Genomic DNA, 23,948 nt, shown 5'->3' with positions numbered 1-23,948 from the left:
GCCTCCAGTTTCAGTGATTTTGGCAGTTTGTTCCAGTCATTGGCAGCAGACAACTGGAAGGAAAGGCAGCCAAATGAGGAATTGGCTTTGGGGGTGACCAGTGAGATATACCTGCTGGAGCGCGTGCGGGTGGGTGCTGCTATGGTGACCAATGAGCTGAGATAAGGCGGGGCTTTACCTAGCAGAGACTTGTAAATGACCTGAAGCCAGTGTGTCCGGTGACAAGTATGAAGCGAGGGCCAGCCAATGAGAGAGTACAGGTCGCAATGGTGGGTAGGATATGGAGCTTTGGTGACAAAACGGATGGCACCGTGATAGACTGCATCCAATTTGTTGAGTAGAGTGTTGGAGGCTATTTTATAAATGACATTGCCGAAGTCGAGGATCTGTAGGCTGGTCAGTTTTACAAGGGTATGTTTGGCAGCATGATTGAAGGATGCTTTGTTGCGACATAGGAAGCAGATTCCAGATTTCATTTTGGATTGGAGATGCTTAATTAATGTGAGTCTGGAAGGAGAGTTTACAGTCTAACCAGACACCTAGGTATTTGTAGTTGTCCACATATTCTAAGTCCGAGCCGTCCAGAGTAGTGATGCTGGACGTGCGGGCAGGTGCGGGCAGCGATCGGTTGAAGAGCATGCATTTAGTTTTACTTGCATTTAAGAGCAGTTGGAGGCAACGGAAGGAGAGTTGTATGGCATTGAAGCTCGTCTGGAGGTTAGTTAACACAGTCTCCAAAGAAGGGCCAGAAGTATACAGAATGGTGTCGTCTGCGTAGAGGTGGAGGAGAGAATCACCAGCAGCAAGAGCGACATCATTGATGTATACAGAGAAGAGAGTCTGCCTGAGAATTGAACCCTGTGGCACCCCCATAGAGACTGCCAGAGGTCCAGACATCAGGCCCTCTGATTTGACACTTAACTCTGTCTGAGAAGTAGCTAGTGAACCTGGCAAGGCAGTCTGCCGATAAGAATGTGGTGATTGACAGAGTCGAAAGCCTTGGCCAGGTCGATGAAGATGGCTGCACAGTAATGTCTCTTATCGATGGTGGTTATGATATCATTTAGGACCTTGAGTGTGGCTGAGGTGCACCCATGACCGGCTCTGAAACCAGATTGCATAGCGGAGAAGTTACGATGGGATTCGAAATGGTTGGTAATCTGTTTGTTAACTTGGCTTTCGAAGACCTTAGAAAGGCAGGGTAGGATAGATAAACTGTAGGTCTGTAGCAGTTTGGGTCTAGAGTGTCTCTCCTTTGAAGAGGGGGATGATCGCGGCAGCTTTCCAATCTTTGGGAATCTCAGTCGATACGAAAGAGAGGTTGAACAGGCTAGTAATAAGGGTTGCAACAATTTTGACAGATAATTTTAGAAAGAGAGGGTCCAGATTGTCTAGCCCGGCTGATTACTGGAGTCAGGTGTGTTTGCTGGGGCTGGGGCAAAACTGTGACACCAATCAGGCCCTCGAGGACTGGAATTGGCCACCTTGTGTTAGAGGAATGTGATTGTTGTTCCCAACCTCGGGGGCCTGATTGGTGTCACAGTCATGGAAAGGTGTCGAAAGCATTCCACAGGGATGCTGCCCATGTCCATGACCCGACGAATTGAGGCTGTTCTGAGAGCAAAAGGGGAGAGTGGGGGGGTCCTTAATAAGGAAGGTATTCTTAAAGTTTGGTACACTCAGGGTATATCAACAGTTTAGTGCTATTCCTGAACTTTTCCGTAGCTCTCACTGACACTGCATGAGCTAACAGTGAATCACATTCTCAATGCAAGAATTCCTGGACAGAAAAACAGAATTGAAATCGGAAGTTAGTTAGAGCTGATGGCTGGTGCTACTGTTTATATCCTCACACCAGAAGTGGAACGTTGCAACATAGCGTATCTGACCTCGGAGGCAACTGAATCGTTCGGTGTCAAAGGTCACAATTATAGCGTGACCTCTATGAGAACTTGAACATAATGTCCAGTTTCTACCCAATCATAACCCCTTTAATTGGTTTCAGTCTGTGATTGGAGTCCAATTGGAGTCCAATCAGCATGTTGTAATGTTTCCTCGCTGGGTTTGGACCACTGTTCATTAAAAGCAGTGAGCCCCATAAGGGAATGAAGTAGCATTTAAACTAATGTCTTCTTGAGTGTGGAACATGCCTGGGTTCAAATATCATTTGTTTTCTTTCTTTTTAACTACTTCATTTGAGCTCCCCTGGCATGATGGGTCTAGTGGAATAGGCAAAAACCCTGTCAACTGGCACTCCAGTCAGGCTCATTCAAATGCTTCTTTTTGTTGTTGTTGAAAGAACTCAAATACTAATTGAAGCCAGGTCAGGTGTGGAAGGGTATCTCCTTCAGTAGTAATGTGTTAGCGGAGTAGAGTCGTTACACTAAGCCAGTCGGCCATTTGAATCCGTGTCAAAAAATGTTGTTCTGTTGATGACACACACAACCTCTCTATTAATACCCAGGATGGGTCCCGAATGGAGACCTGTTCCCTGCTGTATGTAGCACACTACTTCTGACAAGAGCCCTATGGGGTAGTGTACTACTTCTGACCAGAGCCCTATGAGGTAGTGCACTACTTCTGACCAGAGCCCTATGAGGTAGTGCACAACTTCTGACCAAGGCTCTGAGGTAAGGCACTACTTCTATCCAAAGCCCTATGAGGTAGTGCACTACTTCTGTCAAGAGCCCTATGAGGAAATGCAGATGAACTGTAAATCTGCCATCGCCTTACGTCGGCTGTGTTACCCGGAGCTAGACGAGCCACATAGTATTTTATTCAGCAGAATGTCAGCTTTCAATGAAAAAAAAACTGGTATGTTTCTAACAGATTTTATTCATATAAATATAAACTATGCAATTTCGACTCAAGAGTGCACCAATCAGCTTCAGGGGGTTAAAGCTCTGAGCCTGTCACAGGTAGCCCAGGGAAGTTGTTGATCAAACTTGGAAGCCTGTGGTTTAAGGAAGGGAAAGAAGACTTATTATTGGGGTCGGGTCTCTTTCTTTCTCTCTCTCTCTCACTCTCTCTCTCTCGCTCTCTCTCTCACTCTCTCTCTCACTCTCTCTCTCTCTCTCTCTCTCTCTCTCTCTCTCACTCTCTCGCCAGAAGGCCAGTTGATATCTCTCACCCAATTAACAACCCTCGGCCAACATTACACATTAGTTTTACACCTTGTGAGTTTCCAGACCTGGGTTCAAATACTACTGAAAATAATTTAAAATACATTCACTGTGCTTGACTGAGTTAGCCAATGCGCAATGCAACCAGTAGAATAGTCCCAAATTTGCACGTCTGGCACTTCAGGGAGGGTAACGCTCGACAGTATTTGAACCCAGGCCTGCCTTTCACACCTTCTGGGTTTCCACTTGGTAAGGTGGCCTCAGCTGCCAAGGAATCTCCTGACTTCACTGTCTCTGATCACTCAGGACCTTTACGGAGTAGACGGAAGTATCAAGCTTCCTATCAAGGTATTGGATAAGACATTTGATTTGGGGTATAAGCTGTCGTCCAACCCAGCCCCTCTCACACTGTCTGCTTCTGTTCAGTTGAAGAAAAAACACCGCTCAGGCCCCTACCGTACGTCTCCTTTTAAACAGACGTAGAGGGCGTTGGAACAGGTGGGAACAGGGGAACAGGAGCAGAGAAGGAAAGGGTGTATTTGAATCATTTCTGGTCAAAGACGTATTCATGTACCTTTATTTATACAGGCTACTCTCATTGAGACAGATCTCTTTTACAAGGGAGACCTGTTCATATATATATAAACTGGGTGGTTCGAGCCCTTAATGCTGATTGGCTGACAGCCGTGGTATATCAATCAGACCATATACCGCGGATATGACAAAACATTTATTTTGACTGCTCTAATTATGTTGGTAACCAGTTTATAATAGCAATAAGGCATGAGGGGGTGTGGTATATGGCCAATATACCACTGCATAATGGTTGACCTTAACAACACGTCAGGATGGCAGGATGTACACTGTCGTACAGTATGCAGGAAAAATGACAAACGCTTTGGAGTTGGACTTTGTAGTCATTAAGGTGGTGGTGGTGGTGGTGGTGGTGGTGTGTGTGTGCTGTTTTCAATATTAAAGCCTTGCGTCTGCATCACACCATGGTGGAGGGTAGCACCATTAATAGTCATGTGACGTGCTTGCCATCCATTATGCATACAGTAGCACTGACATAGAATGGCAGTCTAGGGCTGTGTCACAAATGACACTCTATTACCTATATAGTGCACTACTTTTGACCAGAGGCCTATGCGCACCCTGTGGGCTTTGGTTTAAAGTAGTGTTGCGAATAGGGGTGCCATTTGGGACGCAACTTCCGACACTCTGCAGGAGATCAAAAGGGAAGAGGAAGGGTACCTGTTAAAAAGGATTTCTCTCCTTGCCGCAGGCGACACAGTCAAACATGAATCAGAAGCTCCTGTGATGATGTGCTAAGCTTCATGTGGTCATTGTAGGTTGGCTGTGTCCCACACTGGACCAGAGAGGAACAGGAACTAGGGGAGCGGTGGTGTAGGGATTTGGGGGTTTTACACTGTAAAGCTGCTCGGCATTGGCAGCATATGGACATCAGGCTGTGTCCCAAATGGCTATTCCCTAAATAGTGCACAATTTTTCTGTATAGCCCTATGCACCCTTGTAATAAATAGTGCGCTACAAATGGAATAGTGTGACATTTGGGTCTGTTATAAGACAGAGAGAAGTCTGGACTGAGTACTTTGAAAGGAGCATGTTGTTTTGTGCATGTTGAATGGAATGAGACGTGAGGATTTGGGATTTGACCGTGTGAAGCTTGTTGGCGTTGGCAGCCTCTGGGCATTAGTGTCTGTGATAAGACTGAACCGATGACTGAGTAACTGAATAACTTCCCTGTTAGGGCAATACATCTGGACTCATCTTCTGAGCTATCAACAGAATCACAGTGTTGCTCTCCATCCTCCCTTCACTACTAACTAGCTCAACTACAACGCTGGTACAATGGGCTCCTGAGTGGCACAGCGGTCTGAGGCACTGAATCTCAGTGCTAGAGGCATCACTACAGACACCTTGGTTCAGCGGTCTGAGGCACTGAATCTCAGTGCTAGAGGCATCACTACAGACACCCTGGTTCGAATCCAGGCTGTGTCACAACCGGCTGTGATTGGGAGTCCCATAGGGCGGCGACACAATTGGCCCAGCTCACATCACACAGGAGCACACCTCACACATCACACAGGAACACACATCACACAGGAACACACCTCTCACATCACACAGGAACACACCTCTCACATCACACAGGAACATACCTCTCACATCACACAGGAACACACCTCTCACATCACACAGGAACACACCTCTCACATCACACAGGAACACACCTCTCACATCACACAGGAACACACCTCTCACATCACACAGGGACACACCTCTCACATCACACAGGAACACACCTCTCACATCACACAGGAACACACCTCTCACATCACACAGGAACACACCTCTCACATCACACAGGAACACACCTCTCACATCACACAGGAGCACACCTCTCACATCACACAGGAACACACCTCTCACATCACACAGGAACACACCTCTCACATCACACAGGAACACACCTCTCACATCACACAGGAACACACCTCTCACATCACACAGGAACACACAGGAACACACCTCTCACATCACACAGGAACACACTGCTCACATCACACAGGAACACACCTCTCACATCACACAGGAACACACCTCTCACATCACACAGGAACACACCTCTCACATCACACAGGAACACACCACTCACATCACACAGGAACACACCTCTCACATCACACAGGAGCACACCTCTCACATCACACAGGAACACACCACTCACATCACACAGGAACACACCTCTCACATCACACAGGAACACACCTCTCACATCACACAGGAACACACCTCTCACATCACACAGGAACACACCTCTCATATCACACAGGAACACACCACTCACATCACACAGGAACACACCTCTCACATCACACAGGAACACACCACTCACATCACACAGGAACACACCTCTCACATCACACAGGAACACACTGCTCACATCACACAGGAACACACCTCTCACATCACACAGGAACACACCTCTCACATCACACAGGAACACACCACTCACATCACACAGGAACACACCACTCACATCACACAGGAACACACCTCTCACATCACACAGGAGCACACCTCTCACATCACACAGGAACACACCACTCACATCACACAGGAACACACCTCTCACATCACACAGGAACACACCTCTCACATCACACAGGAACACACCTCTCACATCACACAGGAACACACCTCTCATATCACACAGGAACACACCACTCACATCACACAGGAACACACCTCTCACATCACACAGGAACACACCACTCACATCACACAGGAACACACCTCTCACATCACACAGGAGCACACCTCTCACATCACACAGGAACACACCACTCACATCACACAGGAACACACCACTCACATCACACAGGAACACACCTCTCACATCACACAGGAACACACCTCTTACATCACACAGGAACACACCTCTCACATCACACAGGAACACACCTCTCACATCACACAGGAACACACCTCTCACATCACACAGGAACACACTGCTCACATCACACAGGAACACACCTCTCACATCACACAGGAACACACTGCTCACATCACACAGGAACACACTGCTCACATCACACATGAACACACCTCTCACCTCTCACATCACACAGGAACACACTGCTCACATCACACAGGAACACACCTCTCACATCACACAGGATCACACCTCTCACATCACACAGGAACACACCTCTCACATCACACAGGAACACACTGCTCACATCACACAGGAACACACCTCTCACATCACACAGGAACACACCTCTCACATCACACAGGAACACACCTCTCACATCACACAGGAACACACCTCTCACATCACACAGGAACACACTGCTCACATCACACAGGAACACACCGCTCACATCACACAGGAACACACCTCTCACATCACACAGGAACACACTGCTCACATCACACAGGAACACACCTCTCACATCACACAGGAACACACAGGAACACACCTCTCACATCACACAGGAACACACCTCTCACATCACACAGGAGCTCACATCACACAGGAGCACACCTCTCACATCACACAGGAACACACCACTCATATCACACAGGAACACACCTCTCACATCACACAGGAACACACCTCTCACATCACACAGGAACACACCTCTCACATCACACAGGAACACACTGCACACATCACACAGGAACACACCTCTCACATCACACAGGAACACACCTCTCACATCACACAGGAACACACCTCTCACATCACACAGGAACACACCTCTCACATCACACAGGAACACACTGCTCACATCACACAGGAACACACCTCTCACATCACACAGGAACACACCTCTCACATCACACAGGAACACACCTCTCACATCACACAGGAACACACCTCTCACATCACACAGGAACACACTGCTCACATCACACAGGAACACACCGCTCACATCACACAGGAACACACCTCTCACATCACACAGGAACACACTGCTCACATCACACAGGAACACACCTCTCACATCACACAGGAACACACAGGAACACACCTCTCACATCACACAGGAACACACCTCTCACATCACACAGGAGCTCACATCACACAGGAGCACACCTCTCACATCACACAGGAACACACCACTCACATCACACAGGAACACACCTCTCACATCACACAGGAACACACCTCTCACATCACACAGGAACACACCTCTCACATCACACAGGAACACACTGCACACATCACACAGGAACACACCTCTCACATCACACAGGAACACACCTCTCACATCACACAGGAACACACCTCTCACACCACACAGGAACACACCTCTCACATCACACAGGAACACACCTCTCACATCACACAGGAACACACTGCTCACATCACACAGGAACACACCTCTCACATCACACAGGAGCACACCTCTCACATCACACAGGAACACACCTCTCACATCACACAGGAACACACCTCTCACATCACACAGGAACACACTGCTCACATCACACAGGAACACACCTCTCACATCACACAGGAACACACAGGAACACACCTCTCACATCACACAGGAACACACCTCTCACATCACACAGGAACACACCTCTCACATCACACAGGAACACACAGGAACACACCTCTCACATCACACAGGAACACACAGGAACACACCTCTCACATCACACAGGAACACACCTCTCACATCACACAGGAACACACTGCTCCAAGCTGGTTTATCACAACATACACTGCTTTGGGAAGCTGCTAGCTGCAGAGTAGTGTGTGGATTCAGTAGAAACATGTGTTTACTGCTGGGCAAGGCAGTGGGTAGCTGTGGATGAATACATGTGTGTGTATCACACAAAGCAGGCTAGGTGTTGGAGCTCTGAGCCATGCCCTATGGGAGACATAAGCCGTATTAGATGCATGACTGTACCAGTTAAATGTATTTAAAGCCCTCTGATAAAATGAACCAGAAGTCTACGGTATAGTGATTCCCTTGTTTTGGTTGGTATATTATATCTGATGACCTTTTTCAATGTTGAGCAGCAGAGTAGAGCTTAGCACAATCAAATAAATGATTTCTTACATGTTATTACAACAATTGTCTATTGCTAATAATTAACTTTAGTCTTTGATGTATTGTGCACCAGGAAGAGGAACCGACTTGGGGCATACACACTGTACTGTAGTGGCAGGAAGGAGAGGCCTCTTCCCCTAGTCTTGCATGGTTTTGGGAAACGCATGGCTCGGAGAGACACACGTATTGTGCAGCATTTGTTTCTATGAGACACAGTCTGATACTAGGACTAGATAACGGATGAAACTCCAGCAAGCCTTGAGGACCCTCCACAGAACAACTCATCTGGCTACGGATGTCGGATGTGTACTGAGGAGATGAATTCTGAGTGATCATCCCTAGTGCAGATGTTTTATTTTGGTCAAGAGATTCAACAACTTTCCTTCCTCGTTGTGAGTTACTGAACACAATAAAGTGTTGAGTAGAAGTTGTGACACACAATACATGTACAGCATACAGGACCTGGGTGACTTCACCACTCGGGTAGAGTAGTGTTTAGCAGACAGGCAACACGTGGGAAACATACGTGACTAAACGTGGAGAAGTTATACGTGACTATACCATGGAGACAGAAAGAGTAAACTTATCCTAGCCTATGTGCCATAACAGACATGTGTCACATTCTGACCTCTTCTTTCATCTGAACTCTTTAACCCCCACCATCATCATCTTCCAAAATGGCAGTATCTTTGTTGAGAGGAGCTATCTGTCCTTGTTATTGCGTGGGAGCCACAACAACACATGAGCAGCATGCCAGTCCGGTCAAATAGCAGAGGACAAAACAGAGCGATGAAAGGATAGAAAGCAATAGATGACCTAGTCAGTCAGTCAGCAGAAACAGTCAGTCAGTCGGCAGAGACAGTCAGTCAGTCAGCAGAGTCAGTCAGCAGAGTCAGTCAGTCAGTCAGTCAGCAGAGTCAGTCAGTCAGTCAGCAGAGTCAGTCAGTCAGCAGAAACAGTCAGTCAGTAAGCAGAGTCAGCCAGCAGAGACAAACAGTCGGTCATCAGAGACAAATAGTCGGTCATCAGAGACAGTCAGTCAATCATCAGAGACAAATAGTCAGTCGGTCAGTCAGTCGGTCAGTCAACAGAGACAGTCAATCAGTCATCAGAGACAGTCAGTCAGTCATCAGAGACAAATAGTCGGTCATCAGAGACAGTCAGTCAGTCGGTCAGTCAGTCGGTCAGTCAACAGAGACAGTCATTCAGCAGAGACAGTCAGTCAGTCAGTCAACAGAGACAGTCATTCAGCAGAGACAGTCAGTCAGTCAGTCAACAGAGACAGTCATTCAGCAGACACAGTCAGAAGTCAGTCAGCATAGACAGTCAGTCAGCAGAGAGAGTCATTCAGCAGAGACAGTCAGCAGAGAGAGTCAGTCAGTCCGTCAGTCAGTCAACAGAGACAGTCATTCAGCAGACACAGTCAGTCAGTCAGTCAGAAGTCAGTCAGCAGAGACAATCAGTCAGCAGAGACAGTCAGTCAGCAGAGACAGTCAGTCAGTATAGACAGTCAGTCAACAGAGACAGTCAGTCAGAAGTCAGTCAGTATAGACAGTCAGTCAGCAGAGAGAGTGGGTGTGTGATTGGCAGGGACACAGAACCAAGGGAGATGTTACATAATTACATGTTTTTCAGTTTTCGAGAGTTTTTTTTTTTTTTTACTATGTTCTACATTGTAGAATAATAGTGAGGACATCAACACTATGAAATTACACATATGGAATCATGTAGTATTGAAAAAAAGTGTTAAAAATATATATTTCGTATTTGAGATGATTCAAAGTAGTCACCCTTTGCCTTGTTGACAGCTTTGCACACTCTTGGCATTCATTCAACCAGCTTCATGAGGAAGTAACCTGGAATGCATTTCAATTAACAGCCGTGCCTTGTTAAAAGTTATTTTGTGTAATTTCTTTCTTTCTTAATGCTTTTGAGCCAATCAGTTGTGTTGCGATAAGGTAAGGGTGGTATACAGAAGATAGCCCAAGCGCTGTGATGAAACTGGCTCTCATGAGGACCACCACAGGAAAGGAGGACCCCGAGTTACCTCTGCTGCAGAGGATAAGTTCATTAGAGTTACCAGCCTCAGAAATTGCATCCCAAATAAATCTCAACATCAACTGTTCAGAGGCGACTGTGTGAATCAGACCTTCATGGTCAAATTGCTGCATGAAACCACTACTAAAGGACACCATTAAGAAGAAGAGACTTGCTTGGGCCAAGAAACACAAGCAATGGACATTAGACCGGTGGAAATGTGTCCTTTGGTCTGGAGTCCAAATTGAATATTTTTGGTTCCAACCGCCATGTCTTTGTGAGACGCGGTGTGGTTGCAAAAATGATCTCTGGATGTGTATTTCCCACCGTGAAGCATGGAGGAGGAGGTGTTATGGTGTGGGGGTGCTTTGCTGGTGGCACTGTCTGTGATTTATTTAGAATTCAAGGCACATTTAACCAGCATGGCTACCACAGCATTCTGCAGCGATACACCATCCCATCTGGTTTGGGCTTAGTGGGACTATCATTTGTTTTTTAACAGGACAATGACCCAAAACCCACCTCCAGGCTGTCTAAGGGCTATTTGACCAAGAAGGAGAGTGATGGAGTGCTGCATCAGATGACCTGGCCTCCACAATCACCCAACCTCAACCAAAATGAGATGGTTTGGGATGAGTCAGACCACATATTGTAACATAACATAAGATAACATGACATATTGTAACATAAGATAACATTACATATTGTAACATAACATAAGATAACATGACATATTGTAACATAACATGACATATTGTAACATAACATAAGATAACATTACATATTGTAACATAACATGAAATATTGTAACATGACATAGCATGGCGTGGCGTAGCATAGGGTCACAAGCCAAAACACCATCCTCTACTGAAAAATTCACTTCCTGTTCAGCTCTAATGCGGTGGTACTGAAACAGGATACAGTAATACTATCCACATGTACAATGCATTTGGAAAGGATTCAGAACCATTCACTTTTTCAAATCAAATCCAAATCAAATCAAAGACACATTTTGTTACCTTGCGTTCTAAAATGGATTCATTTTTTTATCCTCGACAATCTACACACAATACCCCATCATGACAAAGTGTCACGCCTTGGTCTTAGTATTTTGTGTTTTCTTTCTTTCTTTGGTCAGGCCAGGGTGTGACATGGGTTTATTTTGTGGTGTGTTTTTGTATTGGGGTTTTAGTAGGTATTGGGATTGTGGTTGAGTAGGGTTGTCTAGGAAAGTCTATGGCTGCCTGAGGCGGTTCTCAATCAGTCAGGTGATTATCGTTGTCTCTGATTGGGAACCATATTTAGGTAGCCTGGGTTTCACTGTGTGTTTGTGGGTGATTGTTCCTGTCTTTGTGTTTGTATTTCACCAGATAGGCTGTATAGGTTTTCACGTTCCGTTTGTTGTTTTGTAGATTTAAGTTATTTCATGTATCGTTCATTTTTACATTAAAGAACATGAGTAACCACCACGCTGCATTTTGGTCCACTTCTCCTTCGACGGAAGAAAGCCGTTACACAAAGCGAAAAGAGGTTTTAAGAAATGTTTGCAAATGTATTTAATATTTACATACCTATTCAGACCATTTGCTATGAGACTTGAATTTATACTCAGGTGCATCCTGTTTTCATTGATCACCCTTGAGATGTTTCTCCAACTTGATTGGAGTACACCTGTGGCAAATTCAATTGATTTGACATGATTTGGAAGGTCACACACCTGTCTATATAAGGTCCCACAGTTGACTGTGTATGTCAGAGCAAAAACCAAGCCATGAGGTTGAAGGAATTGTCCTCAGAGCTCCAAGAGAGGATTGTGTCGAGGTATAGAAGGGTACCAAGAACACAGTGGCCATTCTTAAATGGAAGAAGTTTGGAACCACCAAGACTCTTCCTAGAGCTTGCCAAACTGAGCAATCAGAGGAGAAGGCCCTTGGTCAGGGTGGTGACCAAGAGCCCAATGGACACTCTGACAGAGCTCCAGAGATGGGAGAACCTTCCAGAAGGACAACCATCTCTGCATCACTCCACCAATCAGGCCTTTAGGGTAGAGTGGCCAGGCGGAAGCTACTCCTCAGTAAAATGCACGCCAGCCCGCTTTGAGTTTGCTAAAAGGCACCTAAAGGACTCTCAGACCATGAGAAACAAGATTCTCTGGTCTGATGAAACCAAGATTGAACTCTTTGGCCTGAATGCCAATCGTCACGTCTGGAGGAAACCAGGCATCGCTCATCACCTGTCCAATACCATCCCTATGGTGACGCATGGTGTGGGATGTTTTTATGCGGCAGGGACTGGGAGACTAGTCAGAATCGAGGAAAATATTAACGGAGCAAAGTACAGAGAGATCCTTGATGAAAACTTGATACAGAACACTCAAGACCTCAGACTGCGGTGAAAGTTGACCTTTCAACAGGACAACAACCCTAAGCACACAGCCAAGACAACACAGGAGTGGCTTTGGGACAAGTCTCTGAATGTCATTGAGTGACTCAGCCAGAGCCCGAACTTGAACCCAATCGAACATCTCTGGAGAGATCTGAAAATAGCTGTGCAGCGAAGCTCCCCATCCAACCTAACAGAACTTGAAAGGATCTTCAAGCTTGTAGAGTCATACCCCAAGAAGACTCGAGGCTGTAATCACTGCCAAAGGTGCTTCAACAAAGTCCTGAGTAAAGGGTCTGAATACATCCCAAAGCCATATGTAAATGTGATATTTCATTATTATACTTTTTTTAATACATTTGCAAAAATGTCTGAAAACCTGACTTTGCTTTGTCATTATGGGTTATTGTGTGAAGATTGATGAGAGGAAAAAACAATTTAATCAATTTTAGAAGAAGGCTGCGTAACAAAATGTGGAGAAATTGAAGTTGTCTGAATACATTCTGAATGCACTGTAAATGTCATTGCCTGTGCTTGATGATGTGATGCTTGGTATGCACAGAGCAGCAGTCCAGATCTTCCCCAGGGGTCATAAAGTCATTATCGTAGAGGATGAGTGTATTCACGTTTCTGATGCTTATTGATCAAACAGAGATGATTATAGAGAGATGGCTCTGGGCTATGGGAAGTCTTACATTTCACAGACCATTCATTTTCCTGTATTGACTCTGGGTGTGTCCCATATGGTATCATATTCTCTATATAGTGCACTACTTTTGACTAGAGCCGTATTTTCACTGGTCAAAATTAGTGCGCTACGTAGGGAATAGAGTGCCATTTAGAACACAACCCCATTGTTCTATTTTCTCTGTGATCATTAGCCAGACCCTGACACTAGGTGATTATAGATGTACAGTCAATCTAATTATATACTAATTACCCTCAGTCTGTTGGGTGAAGTACCCCTTTAATACAAGACATTGTTAGATATCTGGATTATATAAATCATAGTCATTATAAATTATTGAAAATTGTTTCAGTTAATTCATCAAAAGGATTTTTTTGGTGTTTATGTAAAGGACAAATGATCAATCTTGTGGTCTTTGTTAGTGTGATAATGAAGACGATGATGATGATGATAATGACGGTGATGATGTCACAAGGCCATCTGCCATATACAGTATGTGTGTTGCTGTGATTGTCAATGGCTGATATATACCAGGATACTAGCAATAAACGTTAAGCATAGCACCGTTTCAGCTTCCGTGTAAGAGACTGAGTAAGCAGAGACAGTATAACTATTCACAACACACAAATATCAAAACGGTTGGGATTATGCTGGAAATAGTTTGCCTCCAACTGATCCCCTGACGTAAAAAAACCAAAACAAGTAAAAACCCAGCAAGTGGGATGATCCACACGCTGGCTGGCTGGTCCACACTTCATTTCACAACAATGAGATAGGAATGGGAGCTCATCAAACCATTAGATACGTGATACATGTCTGGAAGTAAGTCAATAAATCACTGTATGTACAGTTGTTGGTTCAGAAGTGATTTTCTCAGGATAGTGAATGTCCCCCAGATGTTATGAGAAGAGTTGATGGTCGGTAATTCAAGACATGGTGTTCCTTCCAAAATGGCACCCTAATACCTAGATAGTGCTCTCCTTTTACCCAGGGCCCATAGGTCTCTGGTCAAAATAAGTGCATTATATAGGGAATAGGATGCCATTTTAGACACAAACGTTTTTCTCCAACAGCAATGATATCACTTTATATCCACCCGTTATTTCCAGCATTAACCATTGTGATACAACGGTGCACAATGCCAGATCACATACACTCTATGCAAGCCCGATGTCTAATGTTTCGGGGCTTTGGTGTTCAGCACTCTGATAGGTTACACACTGTCTTCTTAGTGCAGTTTTTCACTTTTATGTGAATGTCACACGGTGAGAGGATTACTATAGCTGAGCCCTGTGGCCTTGCTGTGTGACATGTCTATCCAATGTAAAACAGTACAGGTGGAAGGGCTATCGCCGATGACTCTATGATATAGTTGTAGAGTGAGAGTAACTGTATGTTAGGCAGGTGACTGTGAACTGACCAATGGCTGGATACTACACTGATCCACACATAGGGATATGAAGGACAGTAACAGTATCTCAGGAAAGTGGTAGCGGTGTTTAGGGTTTTCCAATGGCAGCCCTGGTCCACAGTGATGTAGAGGAGAGTGGTAACATATAGAGATGTAGAGGAGAGTGGTAACATATAGAGATGTAGAGGAGAGTGGTAACATATAGTGATGTAGAGGAGAGTGGTAACATATAGAGATGTAGAGGAGAGTGGCAACATATAGAGATGTAGAGGAGAGTGGTAACATATGGAGATGGTGATGTAGAGGAGAATGGTAACATATAGAGATAGTGATGTAGAGGAGAGTGGTAACATATAGAGATGTAGAGGAGAATGGTAACATATAGAGATAGTGATATAGAGGAGAGTGGTAACATATAGAGATGTAGAGGAGAGTGGTAACATATAGAGATGTAGTGGAGAGTGGTAACATATAGAGATGTAGAGGAGAGTGGTAACATATAGAGATGTAGAGGAGAGTGGTAACATATAGAGATAGTGATATAGAGGAGAGTGGTAACATATAGAGATGTAGAGGAGAGTGGTAACATATAGAGATAGTGATGTAGAGGAGTGGTAACATATAGAGATGTAGAGGAGAGTGGTAACATATAGAGATAGTGATGTAGAGGGAGAGTGGTAACATATAGAGATAGTGATGTAGAGGAGAGTGGTAACATATAGAGATGTAGAGGAGAGTGGTAACATATAGAGATGTAGAGGAGAGTGGTAACATATAGAGATGTAGAGGAGAGTGGTAACATATAGAGATGTAGAGGAGAGTGGTAACAATATAGAGATAGTGATGTAGAGGAGAGTGGTAACATTATGGAGATAGTGATGTAAGAGAGGAATGGTAACATATGGAGATAGTGATGTAGAGGGAGAATGGTAACATATGAGATAGTGATGTGGAGGAGAGTGGTAACATATAGAGATAGTGATGTAGAGGAGAGTGGTAACATGTAAAGATGTAGAGGAGAGTGGTAAACATATGGAGATAGTGATGTAGAGGAGAGTGGGTAACATATAGAGATGTAGAGGAGAGTGGTAACATATAGAGATGTTAGAGGAGAGTGGCAACATATAGAGATAGTGATGTAGAGGAGAGTGGTAACATATAGAGATAGTGATGTAGAGGAGAGTGGTAACATATAGAGATAGTGATGTAGAGGAGAGTGGTAACATGTAAAGATAGTGATGTAGAGGAGAGTGGTAACATATAGAGATAGTGATGTAGAGGAGAGTGGTAACATATAGAGATGTAGAGGAGAGTGGTAACATATAGAGATGAGGAGGAGAGTGGCAACATATAGAGATGTAGAGGAGAGTGGTAACATATAGAGATGTAGAGGAGAGTGGTAACATATAGAGATGTAGAGGAGAGTGGTAACATATAGAGATGTAGAGGAGAGTGGTAACATATAGAGATGTAGAGGAGAGTGGTAACATATAGAGATGTAGAGGAGAGTGATAACATATAGAGATGTAGAGGAGAGTGGCAACATATAGAGATAGTGATGTAGAGGAGAGTGGTAACATATAGAGATAGTGATGTAGAGGAGAGTGGTAACATGTAAAGATAGTGATGTAGGAGGAGTGGGAGAGTGTACATATAGAGATGTAGAGGAGAGTGGTAACATATAGAGATGTAGAGGAGAGTGGTAACATATAGAGATTAGAGGAGAGTGTAACATATAGAGATGTAGAGGAGAGTGGCAACATATAGAGATAGTGATGTAGAGGAGAGTGGTAAAATATCGAGATAGTGATGTAGAGAATTGTGGCAACATATAGAGATAGTGATGTAGAGGAGAGCGGCAACATATAGAGATAGTGACGTAGAGGAGAGGGTTAACATATAGAGATAGTGATGTAGAGGAGAGTGGTAACATGTAAAGATAGTGATGTAGAGGAGAGTGGTAACATATAGAGATGTAGTAGGAGAGTGGGTAACATATAGAGATGTAGAGGAGAGTGGTAACATATAGAGATAGTGATGTAGAGGAGAGTGGTGTAGAGGAGAATGGTAATCATAGAGATAGTGCTGTGGAGGAGAGTGGTAACATATAGAGATGTAGAGGAGAGTGGTAACATATAGAGATGTAAAGGAGAGTGGTAACCATATAGAGATGTAGAGGAGAGTGGTAACATATAGAGATAGTGATGTAGAGGAGAGTGGTAACATGTAAAGATAGTGATGTAGAGGAGAGTGGTAACATATGGAGATAGTGATGTAGAGTAGAATGGTAACATATAGAGATAGTGATGTAGAGGAGAGTGGTAACATATAGTGATGTAGAGGAGAGTGGTAACATATAGAGATGAGGAGGAGAGTGGCAACATATAGAGATGTAGAGGAGAGTGGTAACATATAGAGATGTAGAGGAGACTGGTAACATATGGAGATAGTGATGTAGAGGAGAATGGTAACATATAGATAGTGATGTAGAGGAGAGTGGTAACATATAGTGATGTAGAGGAGAGTGGTAACATATAGAGATGTAGAGGAGAGTGGCAACATATAGAGATGTAGAGGAGAGTGGTAACATATAGAGATGTAGAGGAGAGTGGTAACATATAGTGATGTAGTGGAGAGTGGTAACATATAGAGATGTACCTACTCGCACAGACATTTCAAGGGGCTTCATCCCTCTTAGTAATACTATTTCTATGAGTGGTACTTGTATCTTAGGGGGTGTTAGAACTGTTAGAGGGTTTTCCAGACGTACTGAATGACCCAACCAGTCCTAACCAGTCCCTAGCAGCTGCACTTTAAGCCCCAGACCAGTGGGGTAAACCAATAGCCATGGTCTGTCTGTCCTCCCCAACCTCCTCCTCCTCTGTCTCCTCCCCCTCCCCCCACCTTCTCATCCTCCTCCTCTCCCACCTTCTCCTCCTCTGTCTCTTCCTCCTCCTCCTTCTCCTCCTCCCCCACCTCCTCCTCCTCTGTCTCCTCCTCCTCCCCCCACCTTCTCATCCTCCTCCTCTCCCACCTTCTCCTCCTCTGTCTCTTCCTCCTCCTCCTTCTCCTCCTCCCCCACCTCCTCCTCCTCTGTCTCCTCCTCCTCCCCCCACCTTGTCATCCTCCTCCTCTCCCACCTTCTTCTCCTCTGTCTCTTCCTCCTCCTCCTTCTCCTCCTCCCCCACCTCCTCCTCCTCTGTCTCCTCCTCCTCCCCCCACCTTCTCATCCTCCTCCTCTCCCACCTTCTCCTCCTCTGTCTCTTCCTCCTTCTCCTCCTCCTCACCCACCTTCTCCTCTGTTCCTCCCTCTCCTTCTCCTCCTCCCCCACCTTCTCCTCCTCTGTCTCTTCCTCCTCATTCTCACCCTACTCCTCTTTTACCTCCCCCTCCTTCTCTTTCACCCCCCCCCCCCCCCCCCTCCTCCCATGAACCCCTAACTCTTCCACTGGCCTGGGAGGAGGTGGTAGGAAGTGGTTTTTCAGCTCTGCCCGGGAGGCAGGAATCAGATTGCTCTCTCAAGGGTAAAGACAAACTACAGATGATGATAATACATTTTCCTCTCCCTGCTCACCATTTCCTCCCAAGTTAGCACGTGCTGTGTGTGCCAACAAGGTGCAACAAGGTGGCCGTAGAGTGGGGGTCCTCTACCTCAGCGCCACCATTTCCTCTCCATCACCCTCTAAAGTCTATCACTGATCAGGCTGACACAATGACAAGCCATCCATGTTTCAATGGATAGACTCAGATTCATCTACTTTATATCAAGGTTGTGTTTTAGGTATTCCCCTAAACCAAATGTATTTTGTCAACCTACTCGTACAGTAAATACCAGCTAACAAAAATTGACATCCAGAGTGCATCAAACATGATTTAGAGCTTGTTTATGAAAAGTGCTTATTTCTGCATTTCACTGTTGCACTTGCTGAACAGTCCACAGTGTTTTCATACATCTCGAATAACATACAAAAAAAATTTTTCATCCAGAGTGCTTCAAACATGATTTAGAGCTTGTTTATGGAAAGTGCTTATTTCTGCATTCAATGTTGCAACTTGCTGAAAACTGTCCCACGGTGTTCATTTAATCTCAATAGACACAGCACAGCAAAATTGGACATCCAGAGTGCTTCAAACATGATTTAGAGCTTGTTTATGGAAAAGTGCTTATTTCTGCATTTCAATGTTGCAACTTGCTGAAAACTGTCCACGGTGTTCATTTCATCTCAACTAGACACAGCAGCAAAAATTGGACATCCAGAGTGCATCAAACATGATTTAGAGCTTGTTTATGGAAAGTGCTTATTTCTGCATTTCACTGTTGCAACTTGCTGAAAACGTCAACAGTGTTTTTCATAACATCTCGAATAAACCTAACAAAAAACATTTTCATCCAGAGTGCTTCAAACATGATTTAGAGCTTGTTTATGGAAAAGTGCTTATTTTCTGCATTTCAATGTTGCAACTTGCTGAAAACTGTCCACGTGTTTTCATTTATCTCAACTAGACACAGCACAGCAAAAATTGGACATCCAGAGTGCATCAAACATGATTTAGAGCTTGTTTATGGAAATGCTTATTTTCTGCATTTCAATGTTGCAACTTGCTGAAAAAGTCCACAGTTTGTTTTTCATCTCATCTCGACAACATAACAGCAAAATTTTTTCACATCCAGAGTGCTTCAAACATGATTTAGAGCTTGTTTATGGAAAAGTGCTTATTTCTGTTTTCAATGTTGCAACTTGCTGAAAACTGTCCACGGTGTTCATTTCATCTCAACTAGACACAGCACAGCAAAAATTGGACATCCAGAGTGCATCAAACATGATTTAGAGCTTGTTTATGGAAAAGTGCTTATTTCTGCATTTCAATGTTGCAACTTGCTGAAAACTGTCCACGGTGTTCATTTAATCTCAACTAGACACAGCACAGCAAATTGGACATCCAGAGTGCATCAAACATGATTTAGAGCTTGTTTATGGAAAAGTGCTTATTTCTGCATTCAATGTTGCAACTTGCTGAAAACAGTCAACAGTGTTTCATAACATCTCGAATAGACATAACAAAAACATTTTTCATCCAGAGTGCTTCAAACATGATTTAGAGCTTGTTGATGGAAAAGTGCTTATTTCTGCATTTCAATGTTGCAACTTGCTGAAAACTGTCCACGTGTGTTCATTTCATCTCAACTAGACACAGCACAGCAAAAATTGGACATCCAGAGTGCATCAAACATGATTTAGAGCTTGTTTATGGAAAAGTGCTTATTTCTGCATTTCAATGTTGCAACTTGCTGAAAACAGTCCACAGTGTTCATTTCATCTCAATAGAACAGCACAGCAAAAATTTGGACATCCAGAGTGCATCAAACATGATTTAGAGCTTGTTTATGGAAAAGTGCTTATTTCTTTTCTGCATTTCAATGTTGCAACTTGCTGAAAACTGTCCACAATGTTCATTTCATCTCAACTAGACACAGCACAGCAAAAATTGGACATCCAGAGTGCATCAAACATGATTTAGAGCTTGTTTATGGAAAAGTGCTTATTTCTGCATTTCATGTTGCAACTTGCTGAAAACTGTCCACAGTGTTCATTCATCTCAAATAGAAAACACAGCACAGCAAAAATTGGACATCCAGAGTGCATCAAACATGATTTAGAGCTTGTTTATGGAAAAGTGCTTATTTCTGCATTTCAATGTTGCAACTTGCTGAAAACTGTCCACACGTGTTCATTTAATCTCACTAGACACAGCACAGCAAAAATTGGACATCCAGAGTGCATCAAACATGATTGAGCTTGTTTATGGAAAAGTGCTTATTTCTGCATTTCAATGTTGCAACTTGCTGAAAACTGTCCACATGTTTCATTTAATCTCAATAGACACAGCAAGCACAAATTGGACATCCAGAGTGCTCAAACATGATTTAGAGCTTGTTTATGGAAAAGTGCTTATTTCTGCATTTCATGTTGCAACTTGCTGAAAACTGTCCACAATGTTCATTTCATCTCAAATAGACACACAGCAAAAATTGGACATCCAGAGTGCATCAAACATGATTTAGAGCTTGTTTATGGAAAAGTGCTTATTTCTGCATTTCATGTTGCAACTTGCTGAAAACTGTCCACGTGTTTTTTCATAACATCTCGACTAAACAACAAACAATTTTTGACATCCAGAGTGCTTCAAACATGATTTAGAGCTTGTTTATGGAAAAGTGCTTATTTCTGCATTTCAATGTTGCAACTTGCTGAAAACTGTCCACGGTGTCATTTCATCTCAACTAGACACAGCACAGCAAAATTGGACATCCAGAGTGCATCAAACATGATTTAGAGCTTGTTTATGGAAAAGTGCTTATTTCTCTTTCTGCATTTCATGTTGCAACTTGCTGAAAACTGTCACAGTGTTTTTTCATAACTCTCGATAAAACAGAAACAAACATTTTTCATCCAGAGTGCTCAAACATGATTTAGAGCTTGTTTATGGAAAAGTGCTTATTTCTGCATTTCAATGTTGCAACTTGCTGAAAACTGTCCACGGTGTTCATTTCATCTCAATAGACACAGCACAGCAAAATTTGACATCCAGAGTGCATCAAACATGATTTAGAGCTTGTTTATGGAAAAGTGCTTATTTCTGCATTTCAATGTTGCAACTTGCTGAAAACTGTCCACGGTGTTCATTTCATCTCAACTAGACACAGCACAGCAAAAATTGGACATCCAGAGTGCATCAAACATGATTTAGAGCTTGTTTATGGAAAAGTGCTTATTTCTCTGCATTTCAATGTTGCAACTTGCTGAAAACTGTCCACAGTGTTCATTTCATCTCAATAACACAGCACAGCAAAATTGGACATCCAGAGTGCATCAAACATGATTTAGAGCTTGTTTATGGAAAAGTGCTTATTTCTGCATTTCAATGTTGCAACTTGCTGAAAACTGTCCACGGTGTTCATTTAATCTCAACTAGACACAGCACAGCAAAAATTGGACATCCAGAGTGCTTCAAACATGATTTAGAGCTTGTTTATGGAAAAGTGCTTATTTCTTTCTGCATTTCAATGTTGCAACTTGCTGAAAACTGTCCACGGTGTTCATTTCATCTCAACTAGACACAGCACAGCAAAATTGGACATCCAGAGTGCATCAAACATGATTTAGAGCTTGTTTATGGAAAAGTGCTTATTTCTGCATTTCAATGTTGCAACTTGCTGAAAACAGTCACAGTGTTTTTTCATCTAACATCTCGAATAAACATAACAAAAACATTTTTTCATCCAGAGTGCTTCAAACATGATTTAGAGCTTGTTTATGGAAAAGTGCTTATTTCTGCATTTCAATGTTGCAACTTGCTGAAAACTGTCCACGGTGTTCATTTCATCTCAACTAGACACAGCACAGCAAAATTGGACATCCAGAGTGCATCAAACATGATTTAGAGCTTGTTTATGGAAAAGTGCTTATTTCTGCATTTCAATGTTGCAACTTGCTGAAAACTGTCCACAGTGTTTTCATAACATCTCGAATAAACATAACAAAAATTTTTCATCCAGAGTGCATCAAACATGATTTAGAGCTTGTTTATGGAAAAGTGCTTATTTTCTGCATTTCAATGTTGCAACTTGCTGAAAACTGTCCACGGTGTTCATTTAATCTCAACTAGACACAGCACAGCAAAAATTGGACATCCAGAGTGCATCAAACATGATTTAGAGCTTGTTTATGGAAAAGTGCTTATTTCTGCATTTCAATGTTGCAACTTGCTGAAACTGTCCACAGTGTTTTCATACATCTCGAATAAACATACAAAAACATTTTCATCCAGAGTGCATCAAACATGATTTAGAGCTTGTTTATGGAAAAGTGCTTATTTCTGCATTTCAATGTTGCAACTTGCTGAAAACTGTCCACACGTGTTCATTAATCTCAACTAGACACAGCACAGCAAAAATTGGACATCCAGAGTGCATCAAACATGATTTAGAGCTTGTTTATGGAAAAGTGCTTATTTCTCTGCATTTCAATGTTGCAACTTGCTGAAAACTGTCCACGTGTTCATTTAATCTCAATAGACACAGAACAGCAAATTGGACATCCAGAGTGCATCAAACATGATTTAGAGCTTGTTTATGGAAAAGTGCTTATTCTGCATTTCAATGTTTGCAACTTGCTGAAACTGTCCACGGCGTTCATTTCAATCTCAACTAGACACAGCCAGCAAAAATTGGACATCCAGAGTGCTTCAAACATGATTTAGAGCTTGTTTATGGAAAAGTGCTTATTTCTGCATTTCAATGTTGCAACTTGCTGAAAACTGTCCACAGGTGTTCATTTCATCTCAACTAGACACAGCACAGCAAAAATTGGACATCCAGAGTGCATCAAACATGATTTAGAGCTTGTTTTATGGAAAAGTGCTTATTTCTGCATTTCAATGTTGCAACTTGCTGAAAACAGTCCACATGTTTTCATAACATCTCGAATAACATAACAAAAAATTTTTTCATCCAGAGTGCTTCAAACATGATTTAGAGCTTGTTTATGGAAAAGTGCTTATTTCTGCATTTCAATGTTGCAACTTGCTGAAAACTGTCCACGGTGTTCATTTCATTTATCTCATAGACCAGCACAGCAACAAATTGGACATCCTAAGTGCATCAAACTGATGTTAAGAGCTTGTTTATGGAAAAGTGCTTATTATTCTGC

The 23,948-nt window shown here is 43.3% G+C and overlaps 1 protein-coding gene across 1 annotated transcript in view; it reads left to right on the top strand.

Moving 5' to 3' along the window:
* The window catches only part of LOC109877320 (collagen alpha-1(XIX) chain), a 180,759-nt gene that overhangs the window by 82,160 nt on the left and 74,651 nt on the right, over positions 1–23,948 (top strand). Inside the window, exon 18 of the mRNA XM_031817027.1 lies at positions 11,259–11,300. Within this exon, the coding sequence (XP_031672887.1) occupies positions 11,259–11,300 (42 nt within the window). The remainder of the gene's footprint in view (positions 1–11,258; positions 11,301–23,948) is intronic.

This window comes from Oncorhynchus kisutch, unplaced genomic scaffold (genome assembly GCF_002021735.2).
Source record: "Oncorhynchus kisutch isolate 150728-3 unplaced genomic scaffold, Okis_V2 scaffold915, whole genome shotgun sequence".
Taxonomy (NCBI): Eukaryota; Metazoa; Chordata; class Actinopteri; order Salmoniformes; family Salmonidae; genus Oncorhynchus; species Oncorhynchus kisutch.
This window is presented reverse-complemented; position numbering and strand designations above follow the sequence as displayed.